An 18,349-nucleotide genomic window follows, 5' to 3' on the forward strand; every position below is an offset into this window, starting at 1 on the left:
TAATATATCCACTCCAACGAGGGGATTATTCCTGAGAATAATTTTAATATTGATTGTAATTCTTGCCATTTTTGTAATACAGAGATAGAGACAACAGATAATTTATGTTTTTCACTGGATTAGCTACTAGTTTTTGGTCTAATTTGAATTTATGGATTAAATATAGCATTGATGCACTACCACCATTTATACTTGAAACTGTCAAATTTTGAATATTCATTGAAGGTAGAAAAATTGAATTTTTAATGAAGAATGTAATTATTTTGGCCAAATATTTTATACAGAAATGTAAATACTGTATAGCAAAACTCTACTCTGTCTACAACCTTTAAAAATGATTTAGAAACATTTTCCAAATCCATAAAATATACAGTATGAAAAACAAAATGTGTTGGGTGAGTTGAAAACGAGCCTAACTACGCTCAGTGTGGAAGATAGAAAGCATAATTGTTCTTGTAATTCTTTAAATCAAGAGAAAAATAACGAGTATTTTATTTTGAAGGGTGATGTGTATACACGAACTTCCGGTGACATGGGGCGTAGCCTAACACGGTGTCAAGGGGCGTAGCCTGGTCTTCCAGCGCTGCAATTAGATGATGTTGGGATGTTCCGTCAGTAGGGAAGTAGGAAGTTGGGATGCGAAGACGCAACAACACGACCTGACTGGACTCTGCTAAACTGTTGTGTTGTGACTTGTAAACCAACATCACAGCGCTGTGTGGCCATGGACCCGCGGACACCCCGGGCCTGGTTCTGTCTGTGTCTGATGCAGCTGTGGCTCGGTTCCGACCCGGCGGGAGGAGGTGAGTTGACGGTGTTTAGTCAGACATTTATAAAAGAGGAAGTGGAAAACGTGGCGCAACAGTTTATTCATTTGTTTCCTTCCTGAAATGGAGTTTTGGAGTAACTTTAACGTTATAATGGCAACTTTGGCCAGGTGGAGGTGTGTTTTTTTAATCCGCGGTTTATTTACGTTTTGGTCCGAGAGTGGTCTCTCCTGTTTGTAAATATAGCTGAATTGTTTGGGTTGACTAAGTAAAACTATTTTTTATAGGCATTTTTACGAAATGTCTATGGGAAAATAAATGGCCGAAGAAATGTAGCCTATCGGTGTGTATGCCTAAACTGGAAGTGGGCGTGCATTTGGTTCTGTTTCGTCTTCAACTTTCAGACTGTTGACAGGATACTTTATTTTCTCAGTATGAGTAGCCTATATAGTCTGTTTTTGTCCCAAATTGAATAGAACTGTAGTTATATTCAGATGCTGCTTTGGGTGTGTCTTTGGGTGTGTCTAGGGAGTTAAAATATTGTAGCGTTCCTGATATTTCATGAGGCAGAGGCTTCTTGCTGGTACAGGTTCTTTATTCACAGTTATTCATATTCACAACTCTCCGCTGTTGTCATGCTCATAGATAGCAGCTTCCCCCTAGGCAGTGCGCGGAGACTGACTCACATGCTCAGTCTCCGTCCGGAAGTGGTCCCACAGCATAGTGCTCCCCAACATAACACTCCCCCACACAGTTCCTATCTGTAGTGGAGACACTACCATTGCTCACCACTATGTGTGTACTGCTGATTCGCTACATACTCCCCGCCCAACAATAAGGTCAACGCCCACGTTGACACCACATCACACCTCCCCTGTACCAACACTCCCAGCATCTTTTTTCTTTTTAACAGTTCTTTGTTTTTTAACCACATCTTTATATTTCCATCTCAGGCTTTTCCCACATCTCCTCCCCACAATATCTCATGCCATACACATCATCCACTTTTCATTATAACACTTCCAACCACCATCTCCTCCTCATTTTTTTTTTTTTTTTTTTTTTTAGTACAACTCGAAGTTGCTCAAATGTCCTGGAGCCTTTGGCTCTCTCCGTGGCCGTGTTAGTCTCTGTGAACCTGCCGGTGGGCCTGACCCCACCTGCAGTGTCTCTGGTGCTTCAAGTCTCTGAGTGGGGCCCGCCCGGTCATGGCCGGACGCCCCTCTCTGTGGAAACCGATTCCTTCTTTCACTCTGTCTAAGTGAAACCGCTGGGCGGCCGAGATCTGGGGGAAGGGTGCACCCCCCCCGGTATGGGGCCAACCTGTCCCTGTAGAGTACCTTCTTGCCACCAAGTGGCATCTGCACCCGGTACACCACCTCCCCCATTCTCTCCATCACCCTGCATGGGCCTGTCCAGTGACAGTCCAGTTTAGGGCTACGCCCTTTTTTTCTCCGGGGTGTGTACACCCATACCAACTCCCCCCCCTGGAAATGGTTTCCCTTTGCCCTCACATCATAGTTCCTTTTTTGTCTCATGCCCGCTTTCTCTAGCTGGGTCCGAGCGAAGTTGTGAGCGGACTCTAATCGATCTTGTAGCCTCCTGGCATACTCTCTCCCCGGGGGAGCGTCCGGTGCATCCGGTGGCTTGCCGAACGCCATTTCTGCTGGTGTCCGCAGTTCTCGACCTAACATGAGCAGGGCGGGTGTGCAGGAGGTGGACTCGTGTGTTGCGGATCTGTAGGCCATGAGAATGAGAGGCAGGTGCGTGTCCCAGTCCCTCTGGTGCTCCTCCGTGAGGATGGCCAACTGCTTTTTCAGTGTCCTATTGAATCTTTCTACTAGGCCATCGCTCTGGGGGTGCAATGCTGTGGTCCGTGTCTTTCTAATGTTCAGTTTCTCGCACATGGTGGCGAACACTCGTGACTCGAAGTTTCTTCCTTGGTCACTGTGTAGGGTCTCTGGTGCTCCGAACCTACTGAACATGCCTGTGACTAGTGCGTCGACCACCGTCCCCGCCTCCTGGTCGGGCAGCGCGTATGCCTCTGGCCATTTTGTAAAGTAGTCCATAGCTACTAGGACGTATCGATTTCCACTCTCTGAGCGTGGAAACGGCCCCATCACGTCTACCCCTACCCTCTCCATGGGGGCTCCTGCTGCTAGCTGTTGGAGCGGGGCGCGAGACTGGTCTAATGGCCCTTTGTACGCCGCGCAGAGGTCGCAGCGCCGACAGAAGTCCTGTACGTCTCTCCTCATCCTCCCCCAATAAAAGCCTTGTCTGATGCGACGGAGGGTTTTGCTCACCCCAAAGTGGCCCGCCCCTACTGTCCCATGGCAACTCCTGCACACCTCATCTCTCAGTGTCGTTGGCACTACTTTTCGCCACTTGTTTTCTCCCGTTGCTGGCTCTTTCCAGCACTTCATCAGCACTCCACTGTTCAATCTCAGGGTGTCAAACCCTGCCCACAGCCCTTTGGTTGTGTCGGTGGCCCCCGCCACCTCCTCCCATTGCGGCTTCTGGCCCGCTTCTACCCACTGCAGCACTGGTGACAGCTCCCTGTCGTTTTCCTGGTGGCCCTTCCAATCTGCTGCTTCTGCCATCCGCAGTGTCTTGCACACTGGCCCATCTCCCGTGTGGTTAGGGCAGATTCTAGCGTCTTCTTGGAGCTCCCTCTCCCTCCCCTCTCTCTTCTCACAGTACACACACCCCCTTTCCGCGCAGGGTCGTCGTGACAGGGCATCCGCATTTACGTGGTGTCTCCCTGCTCTGTGCTCTATGGTGAAGTTATAGTCCGCCATTCTCTCTAACCAGCGGCACACCTGTCCCTCCGGCTCCCGGAAGGACCACAACCACTGCAGCGCTGAGTGGTCGGTCCGTATGGTGAACTGAGGCTGTCCCAGGAGGTAGTATCTAAAGTGTCTCAGTGCTTCTACGACTGCTAGGAGCTCCCGGCGTGTGACGCAGTAGTTTCTTTCTGTCTTATCAAACGTCTTACTGAAATACCCCACCACCTGCTCCCCCTCCGGCCCTGCCTGGGACAGCACGGCCCCCATACCTCCATTGCTGGCATCAGTGTCTAATAGGAACGGCAGTGCGGGGTCTGGTGCTCTAAGCACGGGGGTCTTGGTCAGCGCTTTCTTGAGGGTTTCGAACGCTAGGTGGCATTTTGCTGTCCAGTCGAAGTCTGTGTTCTTTTCTTTAAGCCGGAACAGTGGCTCTGCGATGTCAGAAAATCCTTTTACAAACTTCCTGTAGTAGGATGCTAACCCTACGAAGCTCTCGAGTTCACTTTTGTCTCTGGGGGTGGGCCATTCTGAGACTGCCCGTGTTTTTTCCTCTAGAGTGCGGATGCCCCCCTCGCCGATGCCATGTCCCAAGAACTCTACCCTCTTCTTCAGGAAGTGGCACTTATCTGGGTGTAGCTTTAGACCCGCCGCTGCTATTTTCTGTAGGACTTTTCGTAATGCTCCCACCGCTGCCTGAAACGAGCCCCCGTGTGTCAAGATGTCATCTAAGTATACGACGCATTCTGTTTGGGGAATGTCCCCCAGCAGTTTCTCCATTAACCGCTCGAACGTTGCGGGTGCGTTACACAGCCCGAAACTGAGTACTCGAAACTGCCACAGTCCTCTCTCGGTACGGAAGGCGGTCTTTGGCTTGGCATCGTCGCAGAGGGGCACCTGCCAGTACCCACTGCGGAGGTCTAGGGAGGAGAACCAGGCTGACTCCCCCACTATGTCTAGTAGCTCCTCGATGACGGGCATCGGGTACGCGTCTTTTTTTGTCACTTTGTTCAGCCCTCTATAGTCTACGCAAAATCGCATCTTTGCGCTATTTTTCTTTTTTACCAACACTACTCCCGATGCCCATGGGCTCTCTGACGGCTCGATGATCCCTGCCCTCAGCATGTTTTCTACAGCTTCGTTCGCTATATCTCTTCTTGCTGCTGGAATTCGACGGGGATATGATCTGATGGGCTGCGCCCCTTCAGTGTCTATTTGGTGTTCTACCAGGTGAGTGCAGCCTAGTTCATCGTCCGTCATCGCGAAAATGTCTTTGTACTCTTCTAGTACTCTCCACAGTTCGTCGCTCTGTTGTGGTTCTAACCCCTCGCTCTGACGTTGGTGTAGTGTCCTGAGCATTTCTAACCTCTCTGTCTCTCCCTCTGCCTGTTGCATTGGCTGAGGGCAAGTGTTTGGAGGTGGGCTAGGGGCGTGGTTTTGGGGGGGGGTTGGGTCTGCTAGGTGGGGTTCATGCTCTACGGTGACGCGGTACACGGTGATGTTGTTAACGTTAGGCCGTCCCCTTGGAACGGTGGGCGGTTGGCTCATTTGGACTACCGTTCCTTCTGCAAATGTCAATGTGCTTCTTCCTAGGTCTACTGTGCATTTGTTCATCGTTAAGTAGTCTTCCCCCAGGATGCAAGGCCCCGCCATTTCTACCACCCACACCGGAAAGTCCACTGTCTGTCCCCCCACTGTTATCATTACGTGTCCCCTCCCCCTCATTGGCATTAACTCACCGGACACTGTTCTTAGCAGCTGTGCTGCTGGCTGCTCCAGGCGCATCCCCTCGGGCATCATGTTGACGTTCACCAGCGTCGCCGTACACCCCGTGTCCACCAGGGCGGCGCAGTATCTCCCTTGTAGGTAGGCTGGAACATGGCATCGGTTCATCGCGCGCGGCCCGCTCTGCATGTCGACAGCTCCGGCGATGTCGTCTACTTCGGGGCACGGCGGAGCCCCACCTCTCTGTTGCTGTCGGTGGGCTCCCTCCTGCGACGCTGTGGCTACGGGGACTGTGGCATCGTAGACCCGTCTCGCCCCATCTGGACGGGCCCCGTACCGTTTCCCTGGTTCCACGTTCTCCGGCGGCAGTCTGCTTCCCGATGACCGGGACGCCCACATCCCCAGCAGATCATGCTCCCTCTAGCCCAGCTGTTGTTCCGCTGGGTGGGCTGTCGAGCGGGGTTGGGCTGCAGGGTCGCTCTGCGGAGCAGTTGTTCTTTGAGTTGTTGTACTGACTCGGACAGTTCTTTCACCATGTTGCCTTGTTCTGCCAAAGCCGTCTTCCACGCTGGCTCTTCTTGTATCGGGCTTTCCGCTGCCATTCTCACTACGGGGACAGCTCTCCCCTCTTCGCTGTTCATGGTCCAGCCCTCTACTGTCTCTCTTTCAAACGCCAGCTCTAGCGCTATTTCTAATGTCTTTGGCCGTTGCAGCATTACTTGCTCTCGTAGCCCTCGCGGCGCGATAGCCTGGACGAAGTAGTTTCGGGCTAGCTCGTCCAGTGCTTCTGGCGGCAGCCGGCTGTATACACGCCGGCTGAGGATCTCAATGTCTGTGGCTAGCGCCCGCAGCGACTCCCCTGGTCGTCTACGCCTGTTACACAGTTCTGCGACCATAATGCCTTCTTCTTTGCATCGTCCGAAACGCCTCCTCAGGGCCGCCATTACCACGTCTAAGTCTTTGGTGTCTGCCATTGCTGCTACACATGTTATAGCTTCACCCTCGAGTGACATTACCAGATGACTGGCTCTCTCTCCCCTCGACCAGCCATTCATTTCCGCTGCTACGTTGAACATTGTGCAATATGGCTCCCATTCGCCTTTACCGTTGAATTTTGGCGGGGTGATTTCCTTTCTTCCTCGCCGCCCGCCGTCCTTCGTCTCCTCGACCCGTGTCTCGTCTTTGTCTCCGGTTCTCCGGCTAGCTTCACCGGGCCGTGGCACAGCCTCCATTGCTACAGCGGTGTTGTCAACCCGCTCGATCTTCACTCTCACCGGCCTCGGCTCTTCCGCTCTCTCCGCCGCCTCGTTAGCCCGTCTGCTAGCCTCTTTGAGCCGCGGGGTAGCTTCCGTGGCTACGGGGATATCGCCGTTTAGTTCGGATTTTATCATCACAAACCCCAGGCTTGCTGCTGCTATCCCCGCCTGGATCTCTGTGGTAGCGGCCGCGTCTACCCCGTCTTCTTTCTCCTCGGGTGCTTGGTAGTCCGCCCCGGCTCTTTCTCTTCCCGCCTCCCGCTTGAGTCTTTGCTTCTCTCTCTTCAGGAACTTTTTAACCATTTTTGCCGATTCTGGAGGTAATTCACCGTTTTAAACTTCTGACGCCAATGTAGCGTTCCTGATATTTCATGAGGCAGAGGCTTCTTGCTGGTACAGGTTCTTTATTCACAGTTATTCATATTCACAACTCTCCGCTGTTGTCATGCTCATAGATAGCAGCTTCCCCCTAGGCAGTGCGCGGAGACTGACTCACATGCTCAGTCTCCGTCCGGAAGTGGTCCCACAGCATAGTGCTCCCCAACATAACACTCCCCCACACAGTTCCTATCTGTAGTGGAGACACTACCATTGCTCACCACTATGTGTGTACTGCTGATTCGCTACATAATCTTGGACATATCCTCTCAGAGGATATCAGGGATGACAGTCAGTTGTTTACCTCTGTTGATGTGCCCACCTGTGAGGCTTTGTTAAGGCCACTCATGTACAATTTTATGCAGCGCCTGGAAGTGTCAAATGCTATATAATGCTGTCAAACAACAGCATTATACTATAAAGAGTTCTTACCGGGTCACATCCAGGCTGCGCAAGGCCGCAAGCAGTGGCTCAGCAACTTGCTACTGCTATTAGGTAGGAGCAGGGCCGGTTCCAGAACAAGACGACTAGGGGTGCATCCCAGATAGGAAGGGGTGCAGATGCCAGGCCAAAGGCCGGCCGCCCGAAAAATTTGACATGTTATTTTACTAAAAATAATGCATTTGACCATCATTTCAAGTAGAATGATACCACCCAAGCAAGAATATTTCAAGTGTTTCAAGTGCTTTACTGAAATATTTGGACCATATAATGATAATACAATTATCTCAACCTTAAAAGGTTACATATAGGTGCCAAAAAGCCATAAAATCACATCAAAGAACAAAGAAAAACAACTATAATTCAAGTTTAAACAGTAAGTGTGCAGCTGTAGCATTTATAAAAAAAAAAAAAAAAAAAAACTTTTTTTTTTTTAACTTTTCAACTGAGCATGCAGACAATTAAAATAAGGGTGCAATGCATGCTTTTGCACCCCCGTAGAACCGGGCCTGGGTAGGAGTGCACTACAGTACCGTAAATTCCGGACTATAAGCCGCACCTTTTTTCCCGTTTTTTTGCCTTTTTTGGCCCCTGCGGCTTATATAACGGTGCGGCTTATCTATGGATTTTTTCAAAAAAAAAAAAAAAAAAATCTCTCTTTTTTAGCACTCTTTCTAACTATAAATCCTATATAACTATAATAAGTTTTAATTTCCTCTCTTGCCCTCTTTTCACCACACTGTATGACACTGTATGACACTGTGTGCACTGTAAAAAACAACACAGGTGGTGTTGTGTTATGTTGTTTTGTTGAAATGTTAATAAATGGGAGCTTCCTCAAACAGCCATCTCTTTCCCGACAATCCCCTCTGTGCATGAACCCTTACATATGGTAATTAAACATTAAAACACAATAAAAAAAAAAAATAAAAATACCATTAAAACACCCGCGGCTTATAGTCCGGTGCGGCTTATATAAGAAAAAAATAGTCAACTTTGCAGGTGCGGCTTATACACCGGTGCGGCTTATAGTCCGGAATTTACGGTACTTTTATTGCACTTTTATTGCACTATTGTATTTTATTTTATTTCTCTATTTTTTACCTTTTTCCCATGTTGTATGTTATTGTATGATACATTTATGTGCTATGGACTTTTGTCTGAATAAACATCATACTATACTATACTATCCAACTATCTGACAGTACAATGCAGCCAGTGGCGGCTGGCCACTAGAGGGCGCCAGGGCGCCGCCCCACCTATACCAGTGACCTATACCCACATGGAGGGGAAAATAAAACGTTATACTGTATGTAAAGGGATAATGTATACTGAGCCGGTGATTACTGTGGAAATAATGACCGACAGGTGAGATTGAGCCCGACGCGCAGCGGAGGGCTTAATCATTCACCTGAAGGTCATTATTTCCAGTAATCACCGGCTCAGTATACATTATCCCGCTTAGAACACGGCCTACAACTAAATCATTCAATAATCTGACAAAAATAATTATTCAAATAGATTTTTTAATAGCGTTTTCAACACAAAGTGGTTTCATTCGTAATTGGCACACAAGACACCACAGCTGCAACTGCTTGGCCTAATTAGTAGTGTACGTTAAATTGCACATTTCCATTGAATGTACAGTTAGACAGAGAAAACGGCATTTCTTTTGGGATGTTGATGGTTTCCTCTGGTTCAGTCAAGCTTGTGTCGTGCGCTGTACCTGGAAACACAATTGTTAGAAATGTTAAAACTTGCAACAACGTTATTAGGCTATTATAGGCTACTGTTACGTGGTGATAGAAGAAATTCTCACCGAGAGGCTCAGTGTTTTCTTGAGGCTGCAGGATCTGGGCTTGCCTGTCTGTGATGGTTGAAAAGAACAGTTACAAATCGTTACAGATGTATCAACCGGTAACAATCTTACTTTAAACTCCTGGCGCAGTGTCGCGTCAAGAGACGCGCTCACCAGATGAACCGCCGTTGTTTGGAGCGGCGGACAGTATTTTGCTCCACTTCTCCCGGTCGGTGATGCTGGGAGCCCAGTAGCTGCGTAGGCTGCCCTCACATCGGTTTCTTTGCCGGGGACATGTCATTCTTCAGCCACGAAATATCGGGGGGGAAATCCATTTTTGCCACTCTGCGTCAAGACACCACAGCTGCAACTGGTTGGCCTAATTAGTAGGCTAGTGGTTGCTGACAAAAAGCTCTTATCAACTGATTAATCCAGGTGCGGCAGAGCAGCGGTCGGTTGTCGAGAAATAATGACCGGTGAATATTGTTGATTGACCAATCAGAATCGAGTATTCGAGAGAGCCGTGTTCTAAATATATATATATTTTTTTTATGAGCGAGGTGAATATTAGATAGTGAGTATATAATTAAGCAATATAGCATGAGAGCCAGTGTGTTGTGGCTAGGGCTGGGTATCGAGTTTCGATACTTACTTGGCACCGAAATGAAAACATCGATACTAAGGGGTATCGAAGCCTCCCTTGTCAATCGATACCAATTTTCGATACCAAAACAAAACAGTGTCATTGAGCCTATAAGCATGCGACATGCTTGCACACCACGCTCTAATACGGCTGGTGATTGGCTGTCATGTAGAAGCATGCAGGGAAAGTTATGCCCACTTTAGCCGGTGTGTGTTTGTTGAGGCAGGCAGCGTGCGGTGCGGAGACAAGTGGAGCTGGGACTGGTTTCCACAGACAAGCGAAATAATCAAGAGGTGGGTCCGCTTACCGCAAGTTGTTGTTGATTAGCGGTTATCAGATCCCTCAGTCTGACAGTCTGGCTGTGAGTTGTATCTAGCATTAGATTGTTTAATTAATTGGCGCGGTAAAGTTATGCACAAGCGGGCATTGTGTATTTTTAGCAACTCGTTAACAAACGCTGATGTCATGATAGTTTGTTGAATGTAAATGCGATTCACTTTGTGCCATTAAGGCTATATTGATAGGCTAGTCAATGCTCAACTATTGTCTTCCATGCATGAAGTGGAGCTGTCTCATCAGTTTTGACAAGAATGACGTTCTGTTGCAGCAGTAAGCATTCAACACTGATCTGCAACGCGCGCGTTAGATGTTCAATTAATTAGTGTTAACGTTATATGCAAGCGGGCAGTTATCGCCATTATGTATTTTTACTAGCAACTCGTTAACAAACGCTGATGTCATGATAGTTTGTTGAATATAAATGGGATTCACTTTGTGCCATTATTGATAGGCTAGTCAATGCTCAACTATTGTCTTCCATGCATGAAGTGGAGCCATCTCATCAGTTTGGACAAGAATAGCGTTCTGTTGCATCCGTGAATATTAAACACTCATTTGCACCTCTCCGTTTTGCACTGAAAACTATTGCACTGATTTATTTTTTTAGCCTACATTTATTTCCTTTGTAGTACTCCAATATTTTTTTGTAGGGACAGCAATAAGTTTAGACAACTTAAAGTTATGTTAAATACAGTAGTTTTTTTTTCTGCTGTAAAACTTGAAAAAAACTAAAGATTTGTATCATAATTGTCAATGTGTAATGCAGTTTTATTTTTGTTAAAATGGATTTTTCTAAAAATTGGTATCGAAAAAAGTATCGTTCAGGAACCGGTATCGAAATCAAAGTATCGAAACGGTATCGATATCGAAAATTTTTGAACGATACCCAGCCCTAGTTGTGGCGAATATATCCCGCTGATCAGCTGTTATCCCACGAGGCCACAGGCCGAGTGGGATAACTGCTGAGCAGCAGTGTATGCCACAACACCACGCAGCTCGAGTGCTATATTGCTTTTATATAACGGTTTCCAAGTATAATAATATAATAATAATAATAATACTATAATAATACTATAAGTCCGACTGGCATGGTATTCTGATAGAGTCAGTTGACCGCAAGAACGTGCGGGTGATTTGATTGGATCGTTCTGGAGACTGAAGTTGACATTGGCCAATCCTGGCGCTTGCTGAGAAGCTGAGAGCTTTCTGGAAAGCCCGACAGGCAGCTCGAGCGCAGTGCTGCATTCTCAGCGCTTGCTGAGAAGCTGAGAGCTTTCTGCAAAGCCCGACACCAACTAACGTTACGGGGTTAAATGCGGGGTTAACAGCCTTTTTTTTTGCAAAGAAGACATTAGCCCGCGTCTATTCTTGTACAAAACATAATTTTCTGCGAAGTATTAGTAAAGTTATAAGCGAAGATCGATTCACAAGGATCTGACAGCTGTCTCCGCCATTTGTTTTTTTTTACATTGTCATTTGAGGTAACCAAAGGCTTTTAGTAAGAGAGTTGCCATGGCAACCAATAACCCATGGCCATGGGTTATTGGAGTGGGTTATTGGATTTATACAATGGCTGTGAACCAATCAGATTGCTTGATTTGAGAGAGCCGTTTTATTATCTGCAATAAATATGTAGATTCATAATGATCTACATGTGTAGGCTACTGTTTTTGGGTCAATATTTTCTTGCACCGAATTGCCACGGACGCCGTCCGGGGACTTCCGGTTTACTTCCGGTTTCCGATTATTAAAGTATCAGGATCTGTGTAGTTGCACATGCGCTGTTCACTCTCAAAAACAAAGGGATTTGGGAGGGCTCTGGGCGCACGTATCTAGCAACCAGCTGGAGGGGTCAGGTAGAGTGAGTGTCGTGACGTAGGCTAGGCTACGTAGATGGGTAGCGACGCAGTATATATAAACACTAGTAGCAGTCCCACGCCGACGGCTTTGTTGTCTTGCTGCAGCACGCGTGCGAAGCAAAGAAGTTTGTTTTCAATTGCCATAAAACACAAAAGACGTTTTGTAAGAATGGAGAAAGAAAATTTTGTGAAGTCACTCAAAACGACGCCGTTTGAGAGACAGACTTTACAGGAGAAGCATCGAGTGAAAGAGCTTGGACCAGATCACCCTGAGCTCGCCATTAAACAACAGGCTACAGACAGAGGAAGAAAATACACTCGTGTCTTTTTCAGACGTTTCTAGTAGCTAGTAACGTCCGTTACTACTTGCTTGATTTAGGGCTGGAGTGGATGATAATTCAATAGCCTATTATTGTTGTCTTTCAGTGGAATCATCATGATGATATGAAGTTATTTTAATAGTGACATTTTTGCTGTCTAAATTGATGATGACAAGCAAATGTTACTTAAAAACTGATCAAATGAGGTATGGCAAGAATATTATTTGAAAATATAAGGTTTGTTTGACATCACCATTCAGTTCAATGAGATTAACACTGATTTTGCATACGTGAAACATATGATATTGATATTGAGAAGAATCCTTATGATTATCATATTGACTTCATAGCCCTCCATGGACAAAAATGCACCAGCCGCTACTGAATGCAGCCTAGTGTAGTGGTAACGCACGTTATAAATGTCTCGTCTGGTTTCCACTGGCAGTCAGAAGACTGACATGAACGTTTTTTGAATAATCCAAACTTGAGTTAATTATTGAAAATCAGGTTTATAATTGTCATTGCCTTGGGTTTTTGTTTTCTTAACTAGCTGGCATGAATTATTTTATTGATGTGAGTTCAGTTGCTGCTGGTAGCTATATATTATGATCCTGCTTTACATTGAACTTGGTGTTGGCCATAAAACAAATCCCCTTCTATCAGGAAGTTGCGCTAGTGGTGCGTTCAAGTGATCCTTTTCTGTTTGTAAACTTGTGGGCCATGAAAGCCCAGAGATCAAACACTTCAACAACAGATTTTACTTCAATCACAAATGGACGAGCTAATCAGTTTCTCTTGGTTATTCTAAAATGATTACAAAGCATAAAAGACTACACATGGGTGATCTCACTCACTTCACTAGTGCCTCTTTTCTTGGTGAAGGTCTGTCCAATTATAAGACAGAGTACAAAAGAGTACAAAATAAACATATAATATGGAATTAAAAACATACAATAACAACATAACTAATCACACTCACACCCAACACCCATTTTAACAATGTGCTTTAATAATAAGCACAGTTGGTCATTGTATCCATGTTATTTCTATCCATTTGTATAGTTTCAGTAGCTGTGTTCAATCAAAATAGAGACATTTTCATGTCTCTAATTTGTTGTTTAAATTGCTAATAGGCTACATGGAATTCCAAGCAGCACCAAAAAGGTCCTAGAAGTCTGTAATTCAGCTTTTCTAAAAATATATTGGTATGTGAGTCGATGCAGCACAAGTGCTCGGTTTTACGAGCAGCACCTGAATGCGTCGTAATTACTTGTCGTGGGGCGCAATATTTCTTTTCCCATGATGGCGAAGGCTAGGTGAAGGCATGACCCGCCCCTCTCTGCCTCTGATTGGCTGACTGCACTTGGCTCCTCTCGCCTGCTTCCCAGGCGAGCCAGAAGTAATCTCAAACAAGCCTAATATATACTTTCATTCAACGTCACGATGCTGCGGGGAGGGGGGGTGGGGGGTGGGGGGAAGTAGGCTACTTCCAAGCATTATTCCTCTAACTAGATAGGCTATTAGTGGTGTGTTTGCTGGACAGCTAACATTCATACTTTATTCAAATGACTATGCAGTCAGTTAGTTTCTGCTGAGGATATAAGGTATGGTCATCTAAGCATTTGTTCATAACGTGAGCAGCAGGTGGGTGCAAAACAATCATTAAATCAACAAGCATGAGATGGCTTATGTGTGAGATCTTACTTTATTATATTAAAGGTTGAATGAAAAAAGGAGCGTCTGCACACTCAAATCTGTGCAAATATCTTGTTTATTGCAAGCTTTCGGTCATAGACCTTCTTCAGGCATAAGACAGGTAACAAGTGAATACAGCCTATAAAGGTTCAGACAATCATCACTTGATTAGCCAATGTACAACACCTGTGTCAAAAAAAACATTTCCTGGTGGCTAAACATCAAGGGAATTGGAGTCCTATAGATTTTCAGGACTACAACCCAAAGACACGTGTCCACTGAGACAAGAAGCACTATAAAGTACATCAAATATAATTTACAATATATACAACAGAACAGGGGCGTATCTACGGGTGGGCCTGGGTAGGCACAGGCCCACCCACTTCTTGCCCTGGCCCACCCAAAAAAAACAAGGCCAGGTCGAAACCCTTGCATAGGGCCGGTGTGCTCAGTAAAGTGCAGAACTCTGCCAAGCTGTATTGAGTCATTTGTGTAGTGTACCTGTGCTGTAGTGTAGCCTATGTGGGTTAATAATCCTGGGTTTAAGCTTCATTAACATGAAGTGCCAGATTTATGGTTAATCTAGTAATATATATTATTTTCACACATAAATGTAGGCTATTGAAATGTAGGCTTATTATGTGGTGTATTCCCAGCCCCCAGAATTTTGGGCCATAGACTATGGCCCAAAATTCAAATATAACACTATGGCCCATAGTGTTATTAAATATTGTACATGGTATGCAGTCATCTGATGTCCCCTCCCCTAAACGTTACATGTCATGACTTGCTCCTTCCTTGGCAGAGATCTGTGCTCCAGCACATTGCCTCGTGTTTCACTGTAAACGAGTAGGCTATTGTGACAAGCTAACTTTTTCAGTGAAACAAGTTCGCTTGTCACACAATACTCGTTGGACTTATTTGAGGGCATGTATGTTTATCGTTCACGTTCGCTAACCTGTCGGTCTTTAAACTCTTTGAACAGGTCGGGGTGCCTGTCGGCAAGATGTTTAGCCAGGTTCGATGTGTTTGAGCCTTTCGCTTTGGTCGCGTTGAAGCACCTTTTACTTCAGGAGCAACTGCACGGCCGGGGGTCAAGTCAGCCAGAATGTACTAGTACGTCATCCGCTTTGTTGCTTTCAAAATAAAACGCTTATTGTAACCTTATTTATTTTGAGTAATGCGTTACAGCCACAGTTTCACGCCATATAACATCACAACGAGTATTTTGATACAAGGTTTGCTGCTTCATTCATTGAAATACCTTTTCTCCTCCAACGTGCATCAATAAGCTATTTACTTTTGTTTAAGTAACATTATTTTGAAAGTTTTAACCGGAAGTTTTCCAGCTCTTCCCGAAAAAAGCTGCCTGGAGATATTCTCCCGAATGAGAAGCACGCTTCTTCATAGCGCACGCCCGATAAAACTCATTCAAAACGTTGCACTAGTTTACTGACTACACTGTCGTTTCCCATAACGTTAGTCACAAGAAATGCGGCGAAAGAATCACTTTTTGGGAGACAATCGCATCATGGTGATCACTATTCAGCAACAATGGACATGTATTGGAAATCAAATGCCTTCGCTTGTTTCACAACTTGTCAGCTCCAAAGCGCTACTCCAACCGGAGATACTGTGTAAAGGTAGGCTTTAGAATGATGTTAGCTTAGCGTCACCTAATATCATCACAGTCAGTCCCTCTCCTGACAAAAAAATGCTCCAGGTAGCGCTTTTTCCATGCAAAAATGCAAACGTTATGTGTGAACAGCCCCATACACAGCAGATTACCCCTGCTCAGACATTACCATAGTAATCACACAGCCCGCGCCCCCCGGCGAGTGCTCGAGCACTCGTTCATAATAGACTATTTAAATTGCTTAAAATGCCCATCCCTAGAAGCCGCTGCCATTTTCGCTGTGTCTGTCCTCCTGTGTGTCGGGAGTCGGCACGCCCACACATGAAGCAGACAGAGTCAGAGAGAGCTTTTTTCACTTTTCACCAGTCACCATTGGTTCAAGGCAACGATGTGTTTATTAGCCAGAGGTGCATTACCGCCACCTACCGGACTGGAAAGACATTTACTCGGCCTGGATCCGTGCTCAAATGCAGCGACAGAGTCGAATGTAAGGGCCCTGCTGTGCACTGCACACCGGCCCCCCCAAAAAAAAAAAAATTAATTGGTTTGTTTTCTAGAGGCAAACTTGCTGCTGCCTTGCTAGCTAATGGTTTTGTAGCTTAAAAACGCAGGGCACATCATCTCCAGAGTCTAATGCATGACAACTTCATGACATCTAGGAATTTTGCGCACTTTGCACGCAAAATTTCATCATGCAATTGCCCCACCAATTTTATCCAGGCCCACCCAATTTTATCCAGGCCCACCCATAATTGAATTTCTGCCTACGCCCCTGCAACAGAACACAAAACAATAGAGAATGTTACAATAAGGAAACATCAGGCAGTAGCCATCATATAACATAGAACATATACAATCTATTGTAATTTATTCAGAGCACAACACTCATGTCAAAATCCTCATTTAGACCCAGAGGTTGTAAAGTTTCTAGGGTGTGGATCCAAAAAAGCTCTCTCTGGCATAACCTCCTGTCAACATCAGCCCCTCTCTGAAGAGTAATGTGCTCTATGCCCTGGAACCTGAGGGAGGAGATGGGGTGTGAGTCGTTATTGAAATGACAAGCTATTGGATAGTTGACATCTTGGCGTCTTATGGAACTTTTGTGTTCACTGATCCTTTGTTTAAGGGGACGGTTGGTTTTACCGATATAAAGTTTATCACATGGACATTTCAACAAGTATACAACGTTTTTTTAATTGCATGTGATAACTACCCTTACTGGAATTCTTTTACCTGTTCTGGGGTGTCTAAAATCACTGGTTTTCACAGTGTTTCACTGATCGGATCACTTTTCTTCTAGCTACAAGTGCCCATCTAAGAGCTCTAAAAAATGCCTTACCTAAAAGTCAATTCTATAGACTGAGATGCCTCTGCCATTCTGATGCAAACTTCATAGAGAAGGCTCTGGAAATGAAACAACGCTTCCTAGAAAGGGGTTATTCTACTCTATGTATCGATGGGGCATATCATACGGCTCTTTCTGTCTAGATGTGACCTATTGAAGAAAATTGTCAAAAAAGAAAGACATTACTCTGTGTCTTGTATTACCACTTATACTCCTCATGCTCACATTATTAAGAACACCATTGTGAAATATTGGCACATTTTGACTACTGATCCAGTCCTCACCCAACATTTTAAAGATCCACCTCTTTTTGTGTATAAAAGAGGACCTAACCTGAGGAATAAATTGGTTAGAGCGAACATATTGCCTAATCCTAAACAGACTCTCCTGGCTCCTCTTAAGCAGGGAAACTACCCCTGTGGTAACTGTGCCCAGTGCCATAACACTGTGAAAACCAGTGATTTTAGACACCCCAGAACAGGTAAACAAATTCCAGTAAGGGGAGTTATCACATGCAATGACTATTAATATTTTAATTCAAATACATGTCATTCTTGTGTTACAATGAGCTAAATTAGTTCACTGTAAATTACCCTTTATATCACCCTTGATCCATTCTCTGTCTATAGGCTACATACAGTACGTGCACTGCCAAGAGCAGCGGCAGCGTTATAAACCATAGATATATGACTATATTAAAAACATAAACACACTGGTCTCTTTCATGCAGGCTAGCAAGCGTAACTGTTGTCTGTCTGAGTCTGACCCACTGAGTCTGACGGTCTGACCACAGACTGTAGAAGGAGATGTAATGCAGGATAGCCAAGCGAATGTGTTTGGATGGAAGTTTGACGCTAGGCCAATCAGAGGCAGAGAGGGGCGGGTTATGCCTTCGCATAGCCTTCGCCATCATCCGGAAAGAAAAATCGCTCACGGGGACAATGCTGACTGTAAACAGCGGTAAGTTAAGAGTTTCCTGCCTCCTCACAGTAAGTGAAAGTAAATATGGACAGCTATGGCATCTTTGAAATTTGTATTTCGTTTGATAATTAGGGGTTCACCCCAGAAAAGGCGGGGCTGGAACCCTATTCTTTTTGGTAAAATGGTAAATGGACTGTATTTATAGAGCGCATTATATAGTCTATCGACTACCCAAAGTGCTTTTACATGAATACCTCACATTCACCCATTCACACACCGACGGCGTCTGCAGCCATGCAGGGTGCTAACTGCTCGTCGCGAGCAGTTGGTTCAGTGTCTTGCTCAAGGACACTTCGGCACACTGCCGGGAGGAGCCAGCCTCGAACCAGAAACCTTCCAATTCCCAGGCGACAGCTCTACCTCCTCCGCTAAAGCTGGGGAAC

At 45.7% G+C, this 18,349-nt stretch overlaps 1 protein-coding gene across 2 annotated transcripts in view; it reads left to right on the plus strand.

The window, feature by feature from the left end:
• The first annotated feature begins 635 nt into the window (after positions 1-635).
• Positions 636-18,349, plus strand: part of LOC310785522 (class I histocompatibility antigen, F10 alpha chain-like) — a 56,490-nt gene continuing 38,776 nt past the window's right edge. For both annotated transcript variants that reach the window (XM_083646638.1, XM_083646639.1), the window contains exon 1: positions 636-803. In XM_083646638.1, coding sequence (XP_083502764.1) covers positions 725-803 — 79 coding nt within the window. In that variant the 5' untranslated portion in view covers positions 636-724. The remainder of the gene's footprint in view (positions 804-18,349) is intronic.

Source organism: Poromitra crassiceps, assembly GCF_964638095.1.
Source record: "Poromitra crassiceps genome assembly, chromosome: 11".
Lineage (NCBI taxonomy): Eukaryota > Metazoa > Chordata > Actinopteri > Beryciformes > Melamphaidae > Poromitra > Poromitra crassiceps.